This window comes from Caretta caretta, chromosome 1 (assembly GCF_965140235.1).
Source record: "Caretta caretta isolate rCarCar2 chromosome 1, rCarCar1.hap1, whole genome shotgun sequence".
Lineage (NCBI taxonomy): Eukaryota > Metazoa > Chordata > Testudines > Cheloniidae > Caretta > Caretta caretta.
The window spans coordinates 275,379,547-275,402,272 of NC_134206.1; the positions used below are offsets into that span (position 1 = coordinate 275,379,547).

General features: G+C 42.1%; 2 protein-coding genes across 6 annotated transcripts in view; one reads left to right on the forward strand and one right to left on the reverse strand.

The window, feature by feature from the left end:
- CEP290 (centrosomal protein 290) overlaps positions 1-1,548 on the forward strand; it is a 111,033-nt gene extending 109,485 nt beyond the window's left edge. For 3 of the 4 annotated variants that reach the window (XM_048835631.2, XM_048835633.2, XM_048835632.2), the window contains one exon: positions 737-1,548. In XM_048835631.2, coding sequence (XP_048691588.2) covers positions 737-925 — 189 coding nt within the window. In that variant the 3' untranslated portion in view covers positions 926-1,548. The remainder of the gene's footprint in view (positions 1-736) is intronic. The other variant, XR_007354565.2, reaches the window with a different exon arrangement.
- Positions 643-22,725, reverse strand: RLIG1 (RNA 5'-phosphate and 3'-OH ligase 1). Of its 2 annotated transcripts, none has more exons than XM_048835651.2 (7): positions 22,604-22,725; positions 20,072-20,189; positions 19,215-19,310; positions 10,538-10,654; positions 9,252-9,449; positions 3,986-4,155; positions 643-2,487 (listed from the first exon to the last, which is right to left on the reverse strand). In XM_048835651.2, the coding sequence occupies exons 1-7, from the start codon at positions 22,655-22,657 to the stop codon at positions 2,299-2,301; spliced, it is 942 nt and encodes a 313-aa protein (XP_048691608.2). In that variant the 5' UTR covers positions 22,658-22,725; the 3' UTR covers positions 643-2,298. The 2 variants fall into 2 exon arrangements, with proteins under 2 accessions (XP_048691608.2, XP_048691607.2); XM_048835650.2 differs by having other exon boundaries at positions 22,568-22,701.
- Between the last annotated feature and the right edge of the window lies 1 nt (position 22,726).

Sequence of the window (22,726 nt, forward strand, 5' to 3'; positions counted from 1 at the left end):
GTAGTGCACGACAGATGGAAATTGGCATTGTTAAAAATACTGAACCACTCTACCAGCTTGTTGCACCCCGCCTCTCCCACACACTCCCCAAATGTTTCAGTAGCCAGTAACTGCCACTCCTTTGCCCCATCCACTTTTACAAAATGACTCAAACTGCAACCAGAATCTTCTTACATCTGCATGTTTAGTTCACAGCTTTGATGGGGCCATCAAGAGAATCAAATAAAAAAGGGAGGAAGGGAAGTTCTGCTCTTTAAACTATTAAGGAGAAATCCAGAACAGAATGTACTGGGACCTTGAGACTCAGGCCCTAAAGCTAGGGTCAGAAGAATATGTTGTTTAGAATCACAGCAATGTTTCCCCAGAATCTCTTTCCTCTTATGACAGTATGTAATTATGCTGTACTGACTGTGTGATTAATTTAACAAAGCACTCCAGTCTCACTGTAAACATTTGTTTTGACATATGTTGGGTACTAAACTTTTTAACCTCGCTTCCTTTTTCATCTACCAAAGCACCTGACTTGCAGGTGCAATTAGGTACTAAGGTATATAAATGATAACCTGTACCTTTACATTCAGAGTGCACAAATCAAAGCGAGTTTTTAAAATTTCCCATGAAGGAAAAGGCACACAATTAATGTTGTCATTTAGTCCTTTTATATACACCTTGACACAAAAACAGAATGTAGAATCTTGAATTGTAGTAAGTTGGTAATATTCAATTCTTTTATTAGGAAGAAATCAAACAACTGAAAAGAGAACTGGATAACTTTGACCCTTCCTTTTTTGAAGAAATTGAGGATCTGAAATACAACTACAATGAAGAAGTGAAAAAAAATATTATCTTGGAGGAGAAATTAAAGAAGCTTTCTGAACAGTTTGGTGTTAAAGTGGATATTCCAGCCAATGTGTCTATTGATTAAATCCATGTTAAGTATTTTAAGAACTAACACCTAAATTGAGTCAGTAGGCTGTTATATGTAATACCACTTATATGCAAGCCTGATTCTAATTTCTCACCATTGTGAATTAGGACCAGCTTCATTGAAGTTACAATAGTTTGACACCAGAGAGAGAGAAGCAGCAGACTTTTCAAAAAAGTTACTAAAATCTTGTCATTAGTGCTTCAGATCCAATAGATCTAGCAATCAATGTGAAAACTTGTCTTACCACCTCCCCACTTGTTTTGCATATTTTATGCTTTAGTTCAGAAATGACAGCAGGGGAGATCAAAGGATTTGAGCAATCCTGGGGTGAGGAAGCCCTTGACTTCAAAGCCAGACCTGCTGCATAACAGAAAGAATTGTAGTACTTCAGCAAGGCAATGAACTTTTTTTGTACTTAGATGTAAAGCTAATTTAATTTATTTGAAAACTGTCAATATTTGTATAGATCTAGTGTTGGTGGATGTTTGGTACATGCAGAGCACAGATGTAAATAGAACCAAATTGTGAGAATACACAATTTGTATTGTCTATTTTTCTAAGTTAAGTATTTGAAACATTACTTTACATGCTGCTCTTGATAAAGTTATTTTCTAAACGGTTATGGACTATTTTTTCAAAATAATTAAAACGAGTTTACATTTTACTATTTATGCTAATTTATTAACAAAAAAAACAGTGTGTCCCAAGAGACTGGATAATGTAAACAATTTCACTACTTGGTTTTCAAGCCCTAGTACACTACTGCAGCATGGCGGGGGGGGGGTATACAAATAGTGTGGAATGTCTAAATAAAAAAAATTGTCACAATTTTAAACATTTTTTTAAAACGTAGGGCCTGATTATGGTCTCAGTTACTGATTTAAATCTGTGTTACTTCACTGATATCATAGAAAGCATTGGGCCCTAAGTCTGGAGCCTAAACCTGAGAATGTTTGAGTTGCAGTCTGACTTCAGAATAAAACTGCAGGCTGTAAAAATTCAGAAACTCTAAAAGTTAGCTGACTGTTCTGTTTGTTTTTAAAACCATCGCTATCTGCTTCGCTATACAAGCCCCTGGAAGCAGCTACCATTAAAAACACTGTCCTCCTCTTAGCCCTAACAGCTTCAACATTTCAGGGTCTTTCAAAACCAAAACAGCAAATGTGCTGAAATCTACGAGAGGGAGATCCATTTTGGATTTGCCTTTACTGCTCTTTTGCTTCATATTATTGATAATATTTATCCCAATCATGTGCATTGTAGCTACAGAGCTACCTATGCCACAATTATTTGCAAAAATATCCACTTGTATTGTAGGCAAAGCAGAAGGAGGTACAATCGTACATATGTGACAAGATTCTTTTTTCTCTTTAAACATCAAACTTTATATCTTTGAGTCTACTGAACCTTTGCCCATCCAGCTTTGAAAAATGGTTAAACAAACATTTTGGTTCAAAGTCACAGTCATATTTGGTCCCATTAACAGCAATGACAACTGGTTGAGAATTCAGATACGTCTCTGGAATTGGCCAGCACATACCAAGATGATGTCGATGGAGCTAAGAAGAGAGAAACAGGAGATCAGTGTAAACATCCTCATACATTTGACCACTTATGACAAATATCCATCACTGGTATCTCAACAGCTAGCTGCTTTGGTCACTGATGTCACATCACTTACAAAGCTCATAGTTATTGTACACGGTGTGTGAAACTTATGTCAAATTGCTTCTGGAAGTTTGCCATATACCACTTCAAAAACTACTAACTTTCCTACAGCTGAAGTTAAACAACGTGTTTTAGATAGCAGCAGGAATTCAGACCAAGTGAAGAAAAGTAGGGGGAGGGGGATCTCAAAAAAAAAAAAAAATAGGTAGCTACAATTCCAACTGCTGTGATGAAAACTAGGACAGTGTTGTATTGTTTTAGCAGTCATTTTAATGTGATTTAGCAGGTGAATGTGAAAAGAAGCAGACTACATCGCTACGTAGTCCTCCACAAACCACAGTTTGAAGACCATTCGTACAGAAACAATGCCAGCTCATTTTGATTATTATAAAGTGATCCCTTGTTTTATAAGGAACTGTTCTTCTTTGAGTACTTGCATATGTCCATTCCAATACAGGTGTGCATGGCTTCAAGCCACTGACCCACAGAAAAAAATCAATTATGGGCCACACACAAATAAAAAGCAAATTAATTTAGGGTTGTTGGGGTTGTTTTTTGAGAGAGATTTTTTTTTTTTAAAAAAAGCAAGCTTTAATTATTAGGTGCTACCGCCACAGGACAAGATAATACCGTGGTCATCCTTTATTTTGTCTGTTTTCAATTAACTGTTCAAACTACTGGCATAATTTATTTAGGGTGGAGGCAGGAGTTTTATACACTATTACTGAATATTTGCTATTATGCTAAGACATTTGTGTGCTCTTATTGGCATCCACCTTAGAGACATTGAAGGGGGGTGGAACCTTTACTGAAAAGTACAATGGAAAGCAATGTATAGGATAATGGCAGGTGGATTTACCTTCATCAGCATAAATGACTAGAGCAGTTTGGAGGTTAATCTGTCTTTATAACAGTTAATAAATACCGTAAGTATTGTAAGGAGTCCAATACAGTTTGACAAACTACATCACACAGCAGTTACAAAAAGGTACAGCTGCTGGGCAAGAGAGCTATGTGTTCTGGCTAGAACGAGAAGTGGTATGTGGAGTGCTGGAGCCCTCCTGCCCCTGGAAAGAAACTAGGTAAGCTGTACTGGGAACAAAGATAGATGACTAGTGTCTAACTCACAGTTTATGTTGAAAATTATCACAAACTGGGCTTGTGAGGAGCTGATCAAAGCTGTCAAGTGCTAATTTGAAACATGGTCTCACAAAGTAGCTAAACTGATTCTCACCCAATTAGAAGCAGCAGTGCATATTGTGTTTTAATCCATTGTGCCTTTTACACTAGTAGTTTTGTCCTTGAAGTGTTTCTTTTGCACAAGTGTGGGGTTTTTTTGTTTTATGTTTTGAGGAGTGCAGATTCACTCATGACATTCTAAATGTTTACCTTGATTAAATGTCCATCATTACAGTGCCATACAATTCCTTCAATTTTACCCTCTGTGCAGCTTTCAAACCAAGATAATATATCACTGTGCTTCAGCATAGGTGGATTCTTTATTTCAAATGCTCCATGTGGTACAAGAAGATGGAGAGGGTGCTTCTTACTTCCTAATCCTTTATATAAAAAAAAAAAAATTAACCTGTTAAATCATGTAGTCACTCAAGTCAAAATTTCCCTTATTTTTATTACTTATTACAGCCATATTAAGAATGCTGTCACAGAAGATTTCTGTCAGATACACAGGGCTGGTCTATAAAACACGTTGGGTGAAATCCAGACGCAGCTGAAATAAATGGAAATTTTTCCACTGATTTCTACAGAGACAGGATTTCATCCCTGCTTTTCAGCAACAGAAGTAGATTTTCTGTCCTGGGTGAAGTGGGATATTAATTTTTATTTTCATATTAGGGAGACATAACAAGTCTTCACAATCTTCTGATTCCACTGTAACTTCTTGCCCCATGCAATATTATGACATTACAAATGTAAGCCAACAGAAGTATAGAAGTATATATAGGCCATATCTCAGTTTAAAAAGTACAGCTTCTAGGAAATTAAATAATCACCTCTCCAGTTTGCATGGCAAGCTGCATCTAAAAAAACAGAGGTTTTTTGTTTAAGAAAACTCGTGTGTAGATAGATATCTTTGATTTTTGCCATGACTCCAAATAGGTCCCATGACAGCACTACTACCTTATTAGAATCCAAAGGAACACCACCTTGACATGCTTACCACAGAAAAAAACTCTCTCAATTTCACATCTAGTTCTTAAAATGTGATTTACCATTAATATACTATTGTGGTGAGATAGACAAACAATAAGCTTTATATATTTAAGATCTACAGTTACCAAATGAATACTAAATTTAATTAGAACATACGAAGTGTCTCTTGCAAGCTACGAGATTTCTGCTTCAATATGCTCCAAAGAGCCACAAGTTAAGACTACTTGACACAATACTCCTGGGAGAATTCTGCACCACTGCACACATGCAGAATTCATGTCCCCCACAGATTCCCCCCTCCTACCCGCCCTGACAGAATATGCACATCTCCTGCAGAATGTTTCAATTACACCTTTCATCCACCAGGGAATGCTATGGTACCAGAAGAGAGGGCAGCCAGCTCACAAGCTGGAGCAGGGAAGGGTCAGAGGCTGCCTTTCTCACAGCATCCTGCCTGCAGGGCCACAGAATATGGTGGGGGATGGATAGAGTGGGGCACACAGGGCTGCTGGGGGGGGATGTTACAGGAACTAGGGGGGTGATAGCATTGAGCCAGGGGCTCAATAGGAGCAGGGGGGGCTACAGGGCCACATGGGGACATGTGCAGATATGCCTGGCTGAATGGGAGAGGTGCAGGGAACACTGGGATGGGCATATTTGCCTGACTGAATGGGAGAGATTAGGGTCAGCCAGGGTCTGCATGTGTCAAGGTTCCTCCCCCACTCTAAACTCTAGGGTACAGATGTGGGGACCTGCATGAAAAACCTCCTAAGCTTATCTTTACCAGCTTAGGTCAAAACTTCCCCAAGGTACAAAATATTCCACCCGTTGTCCTTGGACTGGCCGCTACCACCACCAAACTAATACTGGTTACTGGGGAAGAGCTGTTTGGACGCGCCCTTCCCCCCAGAATACTTCCCAAAACCTTGCACCCCACTTCCTAGACAAGGTTTGGTAAAAAGCCTTACCAATTTGCCTAGGTGACTACAGACCCAGACCCTTGGATCTTAAGAACAATGAACAATCCTCCCAACACTTGCACCCCCCCTTTCCTGGGAAATGTTGGATAAAAAGCCTCACCAATTTGCATAGGTGACCACAGACCCAAACCCTTGGATCTGAGAACAATGAAAAAGCATTCAGTTTCTTACAAGAAGACTTTTAATAAAAATAGAAGTAAAGAAATCCCCCCTGTAAAATCAGGATGGTAGATATCTTACAGGGTAATTAGATTCAAAAACATAGAGAACCCCTCTAGGCAAAACCTTAAGTTACAAAAAAGATACACAGACAGAAATAGTTATTCTATTCAGCACAATTCTTTTCTCAGACATTTAAAGAAATCATAATCTAACACATACCTAGCTAGATTACTTACTAAAAGTTCTAAGACTCCATTCCTGGTCTATCCCCGACAAAGACAGACTATAGACAGACACACAGACCCTTTGTTTCTCTCCCTCCTCCCAGCTTTTGAAAGTATCTTGTCTCCTCATTGGTCATTTTGGTCAGGTGCCAGCGAGGTTATCTTTAGCTTCTTAACCCTTTACAGGTGAGAGGAGCTTTCCCCTGGCCAGGAGGGATTTCAAAGGGGTTTACCCTTCCCTTTATATTTATGACAGGGCCACATGGGGACATGTGCAGATATGCCTGGCTGAGTGGGAGAGGTGCAAGGAACACTGGGATGGGCATATTTGCCTGACTGAATGGGAGAGATTAGCGTCAGCCAGGGTCTGCATGGGGGAGGTTCCCCAACATTCCTCCCCTCAGAAAAACAACCCTGTTCCATATTTCTCCCACCCACACCCAACGACTCTCCAGGTTCACTTGAATCATAGACTTTAAGGTCAGAAGGGACTATTATGATAGTCTATTCTGACCTCCTGTACAATGCAGGCCACAGAATCTCACCCACCCACTCTTCTAACAACCCCCTAACCTATGTCTGAGCTGCTGAAGTCCTCAAATGGTGGTTTAAAGACTTCAAGGTGCAGAGAATCCTCCAGCAAGTGACCTGTGCCCCACGCTGCAGAGGAAGGCGAAAACCCCCCAGGGCCTCTGCCAATCTGCCCTGGAGGAGAATTCCTTCCCAACCCCAAATATGGTGATCAGTTAAACCCCGAGCATGTGGGAAAGACTCACCAGCCAGACACCCAGGAAAGACTCCTCCTCTCTCCCTCAGCTGCTCCATTACCCCTAAGTCCCACAAGCCTTTCCACTGCTTCTGAGGAGTATGAGAAATGTGTTTCTGTATTGTAGTTTAAATGAATTATTATTCAAAGTTCTGTATTAATATGCTTAGCCAGGAATCTGTCAAAAAAACATTTGCTGAATCTTTTTTGTTGTCTGTATGGTTACAGACATAATTACTGGCAGGTATTTTGAAATAAATTACCAAAATAATTGAGACTAGTGGGATTATATTGTTATTTTGACAAATAAAATATGCAGAATTTTGCAGAACTTCAAAATATTGTGCGCAGAATGTTTAATTCTTTGGTGCTGAATTCCCCCAGGAATATAACAAACTTCATGTGTCGTTACTGAAATGATAATAGGGATGGTGTAGAAGAACTATAGCATACTCTTCCTGCCATGCGAAGACAAAAGCTGTTATTCTGGGAATAAACTGTTACAAGTAAGCACATGTAACACTCCAAAGCCTAATTAACCTGCTCATTTTTAAACTGCGTTATAAAAGATTCAAGAATGATTTGAAGGATCAAAAGGAAGTAAGTTCCACTGTGCATGGGCCTTGTCTTTTTGCCTGTCAGTAAACTATCACACAGTGATGTTTTAAAATATTGATTTTATTAAAAGAATGTCATAACCCTGTTGTAGCTGAGATCAAAAATATTTCCAAGATATTTTATAATATGAAGTCCTCCTTGGCATACATAAGTAATATTAGGAGCTCATAAAAATGCTACTGAAGAATAAAGTTTTGCTTTTGGAACATAAAAAATTGCACCAAATAGCAGGTGTTTAAAAAAAAAAGTCTTCAAAGAAGAGCACCAGCTTCTCCCCCCAAAGCCCTTCAGCACATAATTATAAATCGGAGGCGATCTATTTTGTTCTATGTATATGCACAGTGTATTTTTTAAAACAAAGCATTTCCAATGAAGTGCAATTTAATATTTGTTTCCCAAGTGGTGTTGCACCACTCTTTGGTTCTGAGAAAAGAGGTCCGTTTAAATGGAAAACAAATGCATATGCCCCAGTCATTCATCCAACTTCACTGCAGCAGCAGTTTGCCTCAACCCAAAGGGAAATTTTTTTTGTGGATGCCTCTTATTAAAAGTTAGCAGCACATCACTGACTGGCTTTGGAAAGTGGAGCAAACATTGTCCCTGCTAGTTCAAGGTTATGTCTTCACTAAAAGAAAAAAAAAAATGTGTTTTTGCATTATGATAGCTATCTTGATGTAAAATCATAGTGAACACATAGCCCGGGTAGTTTTTACCTGAATATAACTAATTAAGGTCAACCCAGGTGGAAGGCACAGAGACTTAGCTACGCAGAGGTAACAAACTACAGTACTGTCTCAACTTAGCTAACCTGTAAAAATGCAGCTATTGATTGCAGTGAAGACATAGCTGTAGTCTTGCATGGAGGAGAAGAAAAGTATCTTAGCCCTGATCTACACTAGGCGGGGGGATCGATCTAAGTTACGCAACTTCAGCTACATGAACATCATAGCTGAAGTCGACATACTTAAATCAACTGACTGTGGTGTCTTCACCGCAGTGAGTCGACTGCTGGCACTCCCCTGTTGACTCTGCCTGTGCCTCTCGCAGTGCTAGAGTACAAGAGAGCACTCAGGGGTCGATTTATCGCATCTAGACTAGACACGATAAATCGATCCCCACTGGATCGATCGCAGCCCTCCGATCCGGTGGGTAGTGAAGACATACCCTTAGTGGCAACCCTTTGGAATTACATGCAGCAGGTTGGAAGGGGAGAATGAGATAGTTAAAAAGACTGTATGCATTATGTGGAAACTGCCAATCACTGAAGTATCTAAAAATATCTCTAAACTCCACCCTTTGGGCACTACTGTAGCTATCCCCTCATTTTCTTTTTTAAAGAGTTATACCGGGGACCCCTCAGGGGATCACGAGGTTATTACATAGAGGGGTCATGAGCTGTCAGCCTCCACCCCAAACACTGCTTCACCTCCAGCATTTATAATAGGATTAAATATTTTTTAAAAGTGTTTCTAATTTATAAAGGCGGGGGGGTCGCACTCAGAAGCTTGCTGTGTAAAAGGGGTCACCAGTACAAAAGTTTGAGAACCACTGGGTTATAATATGTTAATAAGCCATTTTGGCAACGTACAAGTTGCTTTTAATTCATGGAGCTTAGTGAAGTAATTCCAATTTCTTATTTTGCAAGTAAAAAATGCCATACCTTTCACACTCAGAACACATTAAAATATTTAAGGTATTAATGAGTGTTAAACAACAACACATGCTATGCTTACCATATGGATTTGCATTAATATTAGTTCCAATAAGCTCCAGGGTTTGTTCCAAAAGGTCTGATAATGGCACGGAACTGATTTCCAAACGTCCAGGATCATCAGCATGGCACTTCAATATAAGGGCTATTTCTGCCTCATAATTAACAACAGATGAGTGCCAGCGATATTGTTTGCTATTTTTCTCCACTGGCACCCAACCTATGAGAAAACATTCCATTTTACTTCTTGTCAAGGCACATTAAAAGCTGTACATGCATTAGAAAGTAGCTATAAACTATAGCATTCTACTAATATGAAGAGCTACATACCTAATTATATTTTTACAAGGAAAATAAACTTATCCCAAGGACAAAGTTACATTTTACCTCAAAGAAATGTGTCAAAGGAATTTAACAGGAACAACTGTGTCTTTTGGCTCAAAGCTTTGCAAATCAGTGTGGCCAAATGCCACAGGAAAAAAATGTTTCTATGACAGCAGAACAAAGCACGACTGAACAGTGAGTAAATGACATGTTAAAAAGGAACTTGCTGAGTATGGTGCTATGCAGTGTAGTTGTAGCCATATCAGTCCCAGGATATTGGAAAGGCAAGGTCAGTGAGGTAATATCTTTTATTGGACCAACTGCTGTTGGTGAGAGAGACAAGCTTTTGAGCCACTCAGAGCTTTTTTCAGGTCTGGGAAAGGTACTCCCAGTGTCACAGCAAAATTCAAGGTGGAACAGATTGTTTAGCATAAGCAGTTTGCACAAATTGTAAGGGATCATTCAAGGCAGAGTGGCCCGTTAACACCTCTGCGGTCACAGGACAAAGAGAGGGGGTTAGTGTTCTAATAAGCCATAAATCCAGCATCTCTGTTCAGTCCACATTTTTAGTGTCTAGCAGAGTAATGAATTTAAGCTCCCAGGCTTGTCTTTTGAAAGTGTTGTGCAGGTTTCCTTTGAGGATGAGGGATGGATAAGATCAGATATAGAGTGATCACTTCGTGAAAAGGGTTAATCCGCAGGTGTGAGATCGGTTTCACCCACACAATCGTTATTCAAGCAGTTAGTGCTCTGGATGAGGTACACCATATCTTGGGATAGGCATGTGTAGGATCAATGAATCTTGAAAGGTGTGGTGTGAGTGGTGTTGATCATTGTAGCAGTGGAGATGCGTCTTCAGGTTTTGCATCTGTTGTTCTGGCAGGGTCTGGTGCCACTGAGTCCTGTTCTGTGGGTATTTCACTCTGGGCCTAATGAAGCAGAGAAAAATCCCCTTTTCTTTAAGACAGACTGTATGGTATATACCTGGAATGTGTCCATTTTCATCGGGCAAAGGGTTTCCACTCGATTGCTGGATTTCCTTTGCTGGAATCCAGCATTCTGGGACAGGTCTGAAGTCTTCTTCAATATTCCAAATAAATTCTAAAAATAAAAATGTTAAATATTTATTTTGTGACAAAATTTTAGCTAATTCTATTATCTGACCTTCTTTCAAAGTAAACATTCAAATAATCTGACATAGGAATAGTACCTGCATGAGGTCTAATCTTTTGTTGTTGTTTTTTGTTCAATTTTTGTTTTTTTAACTAATTTGGTCTACTAAGATATTTAGGCAAAGAATTTCCATTCCATTCCCACAATCCTGGACTTCTGGGGCTGCTCTCCTCTCTGCAGCTCACGGAGGGAGAGCAGCCTTTTAGCGCTGAACAGTCTGGCCAGAACACCTCTGTTCCTGCTTGCTGCCAGATTCTCTGCCACTGCAGCAGCAGACAGTAGCAGGTTCTTTTGCTCCTGCCCTTTCTACCTCTATTTTAACTTCTTTGCTCAGAATTCCTCCCCTTCCCTGAGTCAGTTAACCCTTTGGGAGTAAAACTCTCCCTGAACCACCACTGCATTGTCTCCCTGCTTGTTCCTCCAATTAGTGCTCTATATCTGAGGCAGCCTCCTGAGAAACAGGCAGTGACTTGTGCCCCGCTTGCACTCAGCCTTCCATCTCTAACTCTGTTAGGTCCTGGTGCTACAAGCTGGATAGGGAGGTGGGGTCCCTACCGACCAAGGCAACCATGACTCCAGCAAGGAAAAAACAGGCAAGGAACCTCAGTGCAGAACAGCGAGAGGGTCCAAAAGCAAGGTGGACCCTGACCACTCAACTCATGGGTTAAGTCCCAGGGGCCAGCCACGGATGTCTAACTGCAGTGTAGACATATCCGCTGACAAGGAGTTCCTTCTCCGAGGAACAATAGGACTGAGTGGGAAGGATTGTGAGACAGATCTTTCGAGAGGGTCTTCAGGTCTTAAGGAAGGCAAGCCACAAAAGACCTCACCAAAGCCACAGCAGAGTTTCTGCACTCCCAAAGCGCATTCAAAAGGCTTTAAAAAAAAGAAAATCTAAAAAAAGCAAAAAAGGGAAAGAAAAAGCAATAAAAAAAAACCAGAAGTTATGAGTCCTCTGATTCCTCTTCCTCCCCCACTGAGGAAGATGAGCTTTCTGACTCTGAAACCTAAGCATGCTCCTGTGAGTAAGCTTCAGAGTAAATTTCTCCCCGCAAAATCCTCATATATGGCTGCAATACCCTTTCGCTCCTCCCTTCGAGGAAGTGATTACGGATGAACAGAACAAGCCTGATAAAGGAAAGCATATTCACAACATCGACCTCAGACTCTACAACATTCAAGAACCCAAGGGCTCTATTACTGATACACCAGAAGTTGATGCCAGTGTAGCGTCCCTCACCAAGGATATGATTATTTCCTCAGAAGGGGAGTTCAAGCCTAAGGAACCCACGGATAGAAAAATGAAGGCCACCCTTAAAATGGACTTTGAAGCTTCCTCCACCACTCTTCAAGTGCCCCTGGTGGCCATCTGCTTTGCAAGAGCATCTTTTTCCTGGTTGTAAGATCTCAAGGCCTTTAAGGACAGAGATAACCTTGACTTTTACTCCACTTAAAAGAACTCTTCCTAGAAACAGTGTTTGTAACTGATGCTTCAGTGGATGCAATGAGGTCCTCAAGCCCAAGCTGTGACTTCCAGCTTAGTAGCCAGGTGCCACCTATGGCTCCAACTGTAAGCATGTCTTATGCTGAAGCCAAGTTTACAGTCTCCCTCCTTTTTTGAGAAAAGCTGGATACAGTGGTTGCCGACAATGTGGCTAAATCCAAATATTCTCTCCCTTCCCCACTAAGTGCCCACAGAAAAGAACAGAGACTGGCATTCAGAAAGAGGTGCAACTTTCTCTCCTCTTCCTCACAGAGAGTCAACAAATTCCCCAAAGGAAACAGAGGAATTGGGGACCGGAGAGTATAGGAGCAGGATTTTATATTTTTACTATGAGAATTAATGTATGTCTTGATTTCATCCTGCTAGCCCTCCCCATTTGAATAGCAGAAAGGAATGACCCTCTGGGACTATGAGATTCTGTTTTCCCATATGCATTACAATTAGGACCTGTTATAAAGTTTAGTTAATAAGAGACAGGATTTTGTATTGTGTCTATGTTAATTAGATTAAAGGAATGTTGAAGGCCTGAGCACAATGTAAACTGTTTTTGACCACAAGATTTAGTCTTAGTAACGATAAACATCAACTGGTAAGACTGTGTGCATGGTGTGTGAGACTGAAAAGCATATGCTAACTGTTGTATTTGCGTTTATTGTAAATACAACAGTTAGCATATGCTTTTCAATCTCACACACACACACACCATGCACACAGTCTTACCAGTTGATGTTTACAGTTACCAGTCCAGAGTCTGGATCAATCTAGTGATCCAGCCAGATTGGTCGCAGAGGGAAGCAGGGCTCTGTCGGTCACTATCCGATGCTCCTGGAGTGTGGCAAGATGAACCCAAAGTCTCATGGCCAAGCACCCTGTTCTTATAGTCTTTTTTCTCTGTTGAAGTCTATGGATTTTGCTGTGTCAGTTTCTGACCGGTTACTCCTTGATTGGTGTTAACATTTCAAAACACCTTTGAGAGGGTCATCCTGTCGTGGTTTTGATTTAATCAATTGTCTTTAGGGGTGCCAGCCTTCCCCTCAGGGTCGTCAATCTGCCCTTCCTTCATTATAGATCGTTCTTTTCTGCTATTCAAATGGGGAGGGCTAGCAGGATGAAATCAAGACATACATTAATTCTTATAGTGCAAATATAAAATCCTGCTCCTACGGGGGGGGGGGGGGGGGGAGAAACAGTTCAGAGTGACCTCAGCCTCCCTGAAATCCACTTTATGACAAAGATCTCATATGTCTTTACCCAGAGCTGAAGCCAGGGGAGAGGATTTCTCATTTTGTAAAGAAATGGTTTTCATCAACCACAGACAAGTAGATGAGGGAAATAATAAGCTAGGGATACTCCCACAAGCTGTGGACTCCACTCCATCCATCCTTCATCCATTCAACCCAGCTCTAATGACCAGAAAGTCTGATCCAGAATGAAATATCTTATCTTCTGGACATGGGCGTGAGAGTGTGTTCCCTCAGAATAAAGTTTCTCCAGATTTTACTGTCTTCTTCACTGTACAGAAGTGCACAGGGGGTATTTAAGCTGTTCTTGACATCAAAAGTGGATGAAGAAAATGAAGTTTCAGAAGGAGACCCTGCCCACCAATGTCATCGCTGTCCTGGGGGACTTCTTTACTTCAGTAGATCTAGCAGATACGTATTTTCATATCCCCATCAGACAGTGTCACTGCAGACGTCGGAGGGTTGCCTATGGCAGGAAAGATTATCAGTACCAAACTCTCCTATTCAGCTGGTCATCAAGCCCCAGGGTTTTTACAAAGATGATGTTGATGATAATAGCCACAGCCAGTGAGGTCACAGTGAACTCACCTGTACCCTTTCCTGGACAACATCCTGATCAGAGTTCCAGCACAGTCAGCAGCACACAAGGGCTATGTTTCAGACCCTCTTCAGATCTCTTCCAAGTGCATGGCTTCATCATAAACACCAAGAAAAGCGCTCTGGTTCCACCCAGGAATTTATTTTCTTACTCCAGTGCTGCAGACATAGCTCTATGCCTTGAATTGCTAGGACTCCTTGTGCGGTGTATGAGGAACACTCCATAGGCGCAATCATGCATCAGAAGTCTTCAGCCTTTGTACTAAATGTGTGGGACCACTCCCCAGAACACATGAAATATCAAGTACAAATTCCAACATATGTATTCAACTCCTTACAGCGGTGGTCAGCCCATGGCAATAACCCCAATGATATGCTCATCTGCCTTACAGATCCTTTAGTCCTTACTACTGACTCCAGCCTAGAAGCCTGGGGAGCTCACTTGAAGACCCAAATAGCACAGGACCTCTAGACTGAAGTATTCAAGCAGCTTCAGCTAACAGCCTGGTTATTGAGAATGAGACATTCTAGTACTTCTGTCTGTCCTCCACACTCATTGACTGCTTTCATCTAGCAGAGTCTCAATACTAAAGCGTACTCCTCTGTCTGGTCAGGATTCAACAATTCATGCCAGGAACACAATGCAAATCTCAGAAATTCCAATCATTCTAGACTTTCTCTGCTCTTAGTTGCATGTTATTCACAGGATCCTCACACTCTCTGCAGTCAATCCACGGGTGGCCAGAGTCCTTCAAGCAGTCTTCCCAAAATGAGACTTTCTGCTATTTCTGTGCGCCCTGACAAGCCTCTGATTTCAGCGTTAGCCTTTTATTTATCCATAAGACTTATTTCTTAATAGCAGTTACATCTGCCAGGGGAGTGCCTGTGCTGGCACCCTTATCTATACGGGAGCCTTACTGCATGTTCCATGAGGACAAGGCAATACTCAGGACACCAGAATCCTTTCTTTGAAGGTAAGCTGTTCCTCCCACACTTCCCAAGTGTTACTCGCACAATATAGAGCACCCCGCCTATATCCTTCCAAGGGCTCAAGATGTGACCCTGTCAATTTAGGCACCCCAACTTTCCCTACCAAAGGATCAGGGTGTAAGGCACCTACCCTTTCCCATGGGGCTCAGGGAGAAACCTGGCCAATTTAAGTACCTGCCCTTTCCCATGGGGATCAAGGCTCTACGGATCTGCAAGATCTTTTCCCAGTGAAAGAGCCTTACACAGCTGTGCTCTAAACATCTATTTCAGGGGTTGGCAACCTTTCAGAAGTGGTGTGCCAAGTCTTCATTTATTCACTGTAATTTAAGGTTTCGTGTGCCAGTAATACATTTTTAACGTTTTTAGAAGGTCTCTCTCTATAAGTCTATATTATATAACTAAACTATTGTTATATGTAAATAAGGTTTTTAAAATGTTTAAGAACCTTCATTTTAAAATTAAATTAAAATGCAGATCTTATCAGTTTAGTATGATCATTGCCCTTGCTTTTCCTTGCTGAGTTTTCCAATGTCTGCAAATAGATTATCTTCTTTGGGGAGAGAAAGGTTCCATTCATCCAGGACGGCGGCCGGTGTCCCGGACCGGTGGCTGGTATCCTGGACCAGCGGCGGGCTGAGCGGGGCCAACGGATGGAACCCCAGGCCAGCAGCGGGCCAGCAGATGGAACCCCAGGCCGGCAGCAGAATGCCACTGAAAATCAGCTCGCGTGCCATAGGTTGCTGACCCCTGATCTATTTATTAGCAACACACACAGAATACATATACCAAGCAAACTTCTTATGCTCATCATTCCCAATATAGACAAAGTTCACCCGATCGCCAGTCAGGATCCACTCTTCTGGGGGTTTCTGGTGATGCCTATGCACGTCACTGTTGTGCAGAGAGGTCAGAGTTCCAGCAGCTTGATGTTGAACTGCAGTCCAGAAATGGTTCCCAAAGAGCACTGTTTTTCATTTATATTATATAGGTACAGCTAGCTACCTCCTTCAAATGCACTAAACCTATCACATTATACCACATCCCTAAATAACAAAAAATTTTACCAATTACATACTGGCACCTATGTGTCCTCCTTTCTGCCCAAGATTTTTTTACATTTTATCTTTCATGCACAAATTGTAACTTAATTGTGACCTTCTCCGTTTATGAAGATGGTCAGCATAAAAATGCTGGTTAGAGCTTATCTTATTTGTTGAATCTCTTTCTGTATCCTCCCTAATTTTCCAGCGCCTGGGTGTCTCTACTTTACAAGGGTGGTGGCTACAACACTCGTTAGGAACATTCCTGAGGTGTGGGTGCTTTATCAGCAGCAGAACATTCTTTTTTTCAATTTTAGTGGTGAACTCCCTGAGTTTCACCTAAAGCTGGTTTAATATTGGTGGAGGAGGGGTGGAGGAGAGTGATACTGATGAGGTCTCAGGCCTACACAAGAGGATGGGCATCCTTCACTCCGTCCAAAACAACAGCAGCCAACTAAAAAAGGCAAGACATCTTACATGTCAAAAGAGCATTGAAAATCTCTCTCAAACATACAGAATCCACAAAAATATCAGGCTCCTTATTCATGTCTTTCTACCCAAAATGTCAAGTACTCAGAGCTCTCCAAATCCTCCAACACTAGATGGATTAGACTATGTATTGTGGAAGCCTACAAATCATCAGAGGCTCCTGTCCCAGAAGAGATCAAGGCGCACTTCATGAGATCATTAGCAACCTCCTGGGTGGAACAAGCAACTGCATCCACTGCTGAAATCTGCAAAGCAGCCACTTGGTCTACAGCCAACCCCTTCATTTAGCATTGCAGAAAATAGAAGGTCCATGTTGTAGAGGCCTCCTTTGGCAGGAAGAAGATGCAACCGGTGGCCCAGAAATAAATACAGACTCACAAAAAGTGGGGTACTTCTTTCCTACCAAACTTTTGTTTCATAACCTCCCTTCATATGTTCACTGCTTTCTACTTTCCAGATGTCCAGCACTGTGAGAGATGCTAGGCTGCAGAATGGAAAACTTCTGACTGATAATTTCTTTTTTGCTAGCAGCATCTCCCAAAATTCTAGTCACCCTGGATAGTTCATGAGTCAAAGGTCAGATATTAAGTGGAATCTTTACCATATGACCATATTCCTTGGTCTAATGTACATAGCTATTCCATTATTCCCTGAATGTTTTTTAATAATGATGTTATGCAAATTTTTCATCTTGGGAATAACTCATCTGGCAGCAAGCCGGAGCAGAAGGGCTGTGGCCAGACGGCAAAACTAAAACTCTGATCTGCCTCTGAGAGCTGCAAAGAGAGGACAGCAGCCCCATCTTTCAATAAGGGAAGGAGGAGAACCCAGGGAGGACAGCAGTCCCATCTTCAAAAAAAGGGAAGAAAGAGAATCCAGGGAACTACAGACCGGTCAGCCTCACCTCAGTCCTTAGAAAAATCACGGAGCAGGTCCTCAAAGAAACCATTTTGAAGCACTTGGAGGAGAGGAAGGTAATCAGGAACAGTCAACATGGATTCACCAAGGGCAAGTCATGCCTGATCAACCTGATTGCCTTCTATGATGAGGTAACTGGCTCTGTGGATATGGGGAAAGCAGTGGACATGATATATCTTGACTTTAGCAAAGCTTTTGATACAGTCTCCCACAGTATTCTTGCCAGCAAATTAAAAAAGTATGGATTGGATGGATGGATGGACTATAAGGTGGACAGAAAGATGGCCATCTTGTCGGGCTCAACGGGTAGAGATCAACGGCTCTGTGTCTAGTTGGCAGCCAGTATCAAGCAGAGTGCTCCAGGGGTCGATCCTGGGACCAGTTTTGTTCAACATTTTATTAATGATCTGGATGATGAGATGGATTGTACCCTCAGCAAGTTCACAGATGACACTAAGCTAGGGAGAGAGGTAGATATGCTGGATGATAGGGATAGGGTCCAGAGCGACCTAGACAAATTGGAGGATTGGGCCAAAAGAAATCTGATGAGGGTCAACAAGGACAAGTGCAGAGTCCTGCACTTAGGACGGAAGAATCCCACGTACCGCTGCAGGCTAGCGACCGACTGGCTAAGCAGCAGTTCTGCAGAAAAAGACCTGGGGATTACAGTGGATGAGAAGCTGGATATGAATCAGCAGTGTGCTCTTGTTGTCAAGAAGACCACTAGCATATTGGGTTGCATTAGTAGGAGCATTGCTAGCAGATCAAGGGAAGTGATTATTCCCCTCTATTCAGCACTGGTGAGGCCACACCTGGAGTATTGCGTCCAGCTTTGGGCTCCCCATACAGAAAGGATGTGCACAAATTGGAGAGAGTCTATCGGAGAGCAACAAAAATTATTAGGGGACTGGGGCACGTGACTTACGAGGAGAGGCTGAGGGAACTGGGTTCGTTTAGTCTGCAGAAGAGTGAGGGGGGATTTGAAAGCAGCCTTCAACTACCTGCAGGGGGGTTCCAAAGAGGATGGAGATTGGCTGTTCTGTTCTCAGTGCTGGCAGATGACAGAACAAGGAGCAATGGTCTCAAGTTGCAGTGGGGGGGGGGGGTCTAGGTCGGATATTAGGAAACACTATTTCACTAGGAGGGTGGTGAAGCACTGGAATGGGTTACCTAGGAGGTGGTGAAATCTCCATCCTTAGAGGTTTTTAAGGCCTGGCTTGACAAAGGTGGATGGGCTTGATTTAGTTGGTGCTGGTCCTGCTTGAAGCAGGGAGCTGGACAAGATGACCTCCTGAGGTCTCTTCCAATCCTAATCTTCTATGATTCTAGACATCCAGAATTGTGGGAGATGCAGCTAGCAGAAAGGAAATTTTTGATAAGAAATTTTCTGTTCTAGCCATGAATTTCTATTCTAGCAAAAGAAATACCATGGAGCAATGAAGGAGACATACACTCGGAAAAAGTTTTAGTATTTAATACTAGCCCAGAGTGAGGAACAAGTGACCAATTAGCCAAAATTATAACGATGGTACACGGAGATAAGTAAAGTCATAATAGCATTTGAAATGAAATATAGAAGTTTTGAGCGGATCACTAATATTTCAACATAATACTAGTTTTGTTTAACCAAAGGTCTTTCTCTTTTAAAGAAATGCTTCAATTACCAAGAGAAAAAAAAAAAAAAGAGAGAGAAAAAAACCCTCACTGACCTTTTGAGTCTTCCATTGAATACAGGAATCTTTTAAACCTTTTCTCAGACAGTTTGTTGGGTTTTCTATCCAACCTGGCCCAAAGATACGGCTGCCCTACAGGTTTCAGAATTAGGAAAACAACAGCTTGTTTAGATAATAGCATGCAGGACAGGATTTCTCCCATTGAAATGGGCAGTTTAACATGAGAAGTAAAATATCCAGTAGTAAATATTCTATTTCCTCCTGCCTTCAAAAAAAAAAAAAAAAGAGTCATATAAAAAGAGGACATATTTAAATTGAGGTTAATTTGCTCACTTGTCAGAAAACCTAAGAGCACTATGAACAGTACCTTGCTTAATATGATGCACAAACTGCTTGAAATATATATTTAAAAACCACAAAACAGATATATGCATATTCAAAATATACTTTCAGTAGAAAGCCAGAACAGGAGGAATTTTCAAGGGTTCATCAGGTATTCATTGAACCACACTTTTTCCTCACACCTCTGCAAATAAAATACCGTTTATCGGACTTTCTGAGAAAAAAAAAAATTCTAATGACAAAATGCCAACCTGACTAGCCAGGTAGAATAGTTTTCTTTGGCTACCAGGTTAATTTAAACTGGATCATTTTCACCTGGACTTTAGTTTCACAAACTATACGAAAATCCAGAACAATTTTACAGATAGGTGTATCTTCTATAAAATTACAGTAAACTTACATTATCAGTTAATGCATATTTTATAGTAAAGCCATTATTTTTTTAATGAATCTGAATTTCCCAGATACAGGAATGCAATAAAATGAAAATTATGTACAACTTATGGGTACAAATCAACATGAGACGTCTGCATACAAATCTTCCGTATTACCTTTATAGGTTGTTACGTAACAGCAGGTTCCATCCACCTTCTCAGTTGGAATTGCATTGTATATATCTGCATCTAACGCCTTTTGATTTATGGTTTCAGTTGCCAAAACTTTAAATGACTGAAAAGACAACAATTATTTAAACCTCACTCCATAACTTCCTATATGGACTCTAATATATTATAATTGACATCCACAAACCCAGAATCATTTTTTTTATTCCTAGTTTCTAATATTGCCTAAGAATGCAACTATTTCACAATATATTACAAATCTGAAAATGCATCAAGGCAAAGGAATAAAACTTTCACACCTGTTGTCTTATGAAGAATAATTTAATGAGGCTGCTTCCCTCCTTTCCATTCGGGGTTTATCTTTAGGAACAACCTGCTCCCACACTTTGAAGTAGTGTGTGTAATGCAGAAGAGTTCCAGCCTAGTGCTACAGAATTTCAATAGATGCCTTTATGACATTACTATGGCAACAAAAGTTCCATGCATCATTTGAGGGACTAACTGTTCCTAAGCTTCAGTTTAGAGATGGAAGCCCTACTAGTACTAAATGATGGTGATAATAATAAACATACCAGAGTGATGGAAGCTGGTTAAAGCAAACACATTTTGAACAACATAATAAAGATTGTAGTCTTCATCTAAACCTTTCTTCCTTAAAGAATAAAGAGGTGAGTGTTCCAAGGAGTCTGAACAGACACCCAGTGGACATCGTGAAGTTGATCTTGTTTTCTGAGAGATGGTGTTGGTAAGACTTCTCAAAATAGGTTTAGATGAAGAAAAATCATTTCTGGTAAAGATTACTTTTAAAATATTCTCCTGTAGAATAATATCCTTTCCCCTACTCTTCTTTAGACTGTCAGCTCTTTGGCATAGGAGCTGTCTCTTTCACTGTGGGGTAAAGCACCTAGCACGATGGTGCCCCAATGTTGGTTGAAGCCTCTAAGTACTACTGTTATTGAAATACATAAGAAGAAAGAGCCTGATTATCTCCCTGTTTTGCACCTTCTACAGCAATCTACACCTGTGCATTATGGGTGTGAAATGCTACCTGCTCAGATTAGTACACCCACAAAACACTGGTGTAGATGAATACAGAAGGTGCAAGATAGAAAAAAGTGTGAACTTGATTCTGTCCTTTCTGTTTCAGTACACATATACTTAATCTTTTGTATTTCCACATAATACTTGACTAATTTTTTATAGTTATGCATGTAACAAGTTCTTACTTTACCCTAACCTTCTGTCTGCTTCTTATGACAGTAAGAAACACTAATTTAAGGAAGAAAGCACACTAACATAACCACAGTCAAAACAACATTAGCCCCAAGAACATCAAACAAACAAAATGTGAAACACCAAATACCCATATCATCACCATCTTTTGGGTCTGCAGGAGATAACTCCTTGAAACAGAGGAAGGACTGAATCCTGCAAGAGCAGGGATTTCACAATACTTGCTTGCTGCGTTATAAACTCCTAAATCCTTTTAACAGGAGACTAAGAGAACCCATCACAAGTGTTGTGACCAATTATTTCCATCAGAGTTAAGGAAGAGTGATGCCAGCAGGCCACCCCTGAAGTCACTGGGGTATATCAACCAACCAAAGCCTCAAGCAAAGACCTCCCCAGAAAGACGCCGAAAAGTGGGCTGAACAGGGATAAAGAAGAGCAAATTACCCCAATTACTTCTGAAAAAGGAATCATCATTCCGATAAGGTTTTAGCCATCAGTACTATTCCACCTGGCTTACCCGCAACCTGGTATGTGGGCAGTTCCCTACTGCTGTTTTATACAATGAAAACATGCATGGAGCCACCAAGAATCTCAAAGATGCACCAGGCACTGTTAGAGCTGGATGTGGCTGCAAGTCTCAAATACCCTTGTCCCCAACCAGACCGCTGCATCCCCTCCTCCCCAGCACCCTGAGCCCCTCTCCAGCCACTCCCACCATCACCCGGATACCCACCATGCCCCCTCCTCTTCCCCAGCACCCTGAGCCCCCCCAGCCAATCCCAACATCACCCGGATACCCACCATGCCCCCTCCTCTTCCCCAGCACCCTGAGCCCCCCAGCCAATCCCAACATCACCCGGGTACCCACCATGCCCCCTCCTCTTCCCCAGCACCCTGAGCCCCCCAGCCAATCCCAACATCACCCGGGTACCCACCATGCCCCCTCCTCTTCCCCAGCACCCTGAGCCCCCCCAGCCAATCCCAACATCACCCGGGTACCCACCATGCCCCCTCCTCTTCCCCAGCACCCTGAGCCCCCCCAGCCAATCCCAACATCACCCGGGTACCCACCACGCCCGAGCAGCTTCCTTTCCTCCCCCACGGCCAGTGGCTCCAGCACGACCCCTGAGCTTGCCCCCCATGGGCGGCAGGTCCCCTCTGCCCCCGCGGCCCCTGCCCCTCTGCGCCCGGCCCAGGACGCCGTGCGCTCCCTCCGGCATCGCTGGGCCGGGCCCAGGCGCTTCCCGGTACCTGGCGCTCCCGCTTAGCCGAGGGCTCCTCTTTCACCTGCGTCACAAACAGGCAGGGCACCTTCCGCTGCACCGAGCCCAGGCGGCTCATGGCCCCGGCTCCCCTCGCGCGCAACGGGACCGAGAGCGGAGCCGGAGCCGCCTCCCGCCAGCAGGGCCC

Excerpts from the sequence above, each read along its gene's own strand:
- RLIG1 (XM_048835650.2), bottom strand. The coding sequence starts at position 22,657 with ATGAGCCGCCTGGGCTCGGTGCAGCGGAAGGTGCCCTGCCTGTTTGTG. Across the intron at positions 19,311-20,071 it reads TTACGTAACAACCTATAAAG|GGCAGCCGTATCTTTGGGCC; the intron begins GTAATACGGAAG and ends TGAAACCTGTAG. Across the intron at positions 2,488-3,985 it reads ATGATGGACATTTAATCAAG|CTCCATCGACATCATCTTGG; the intron begins GTAAACATTTAG and ends CTCTCTTCTTAG.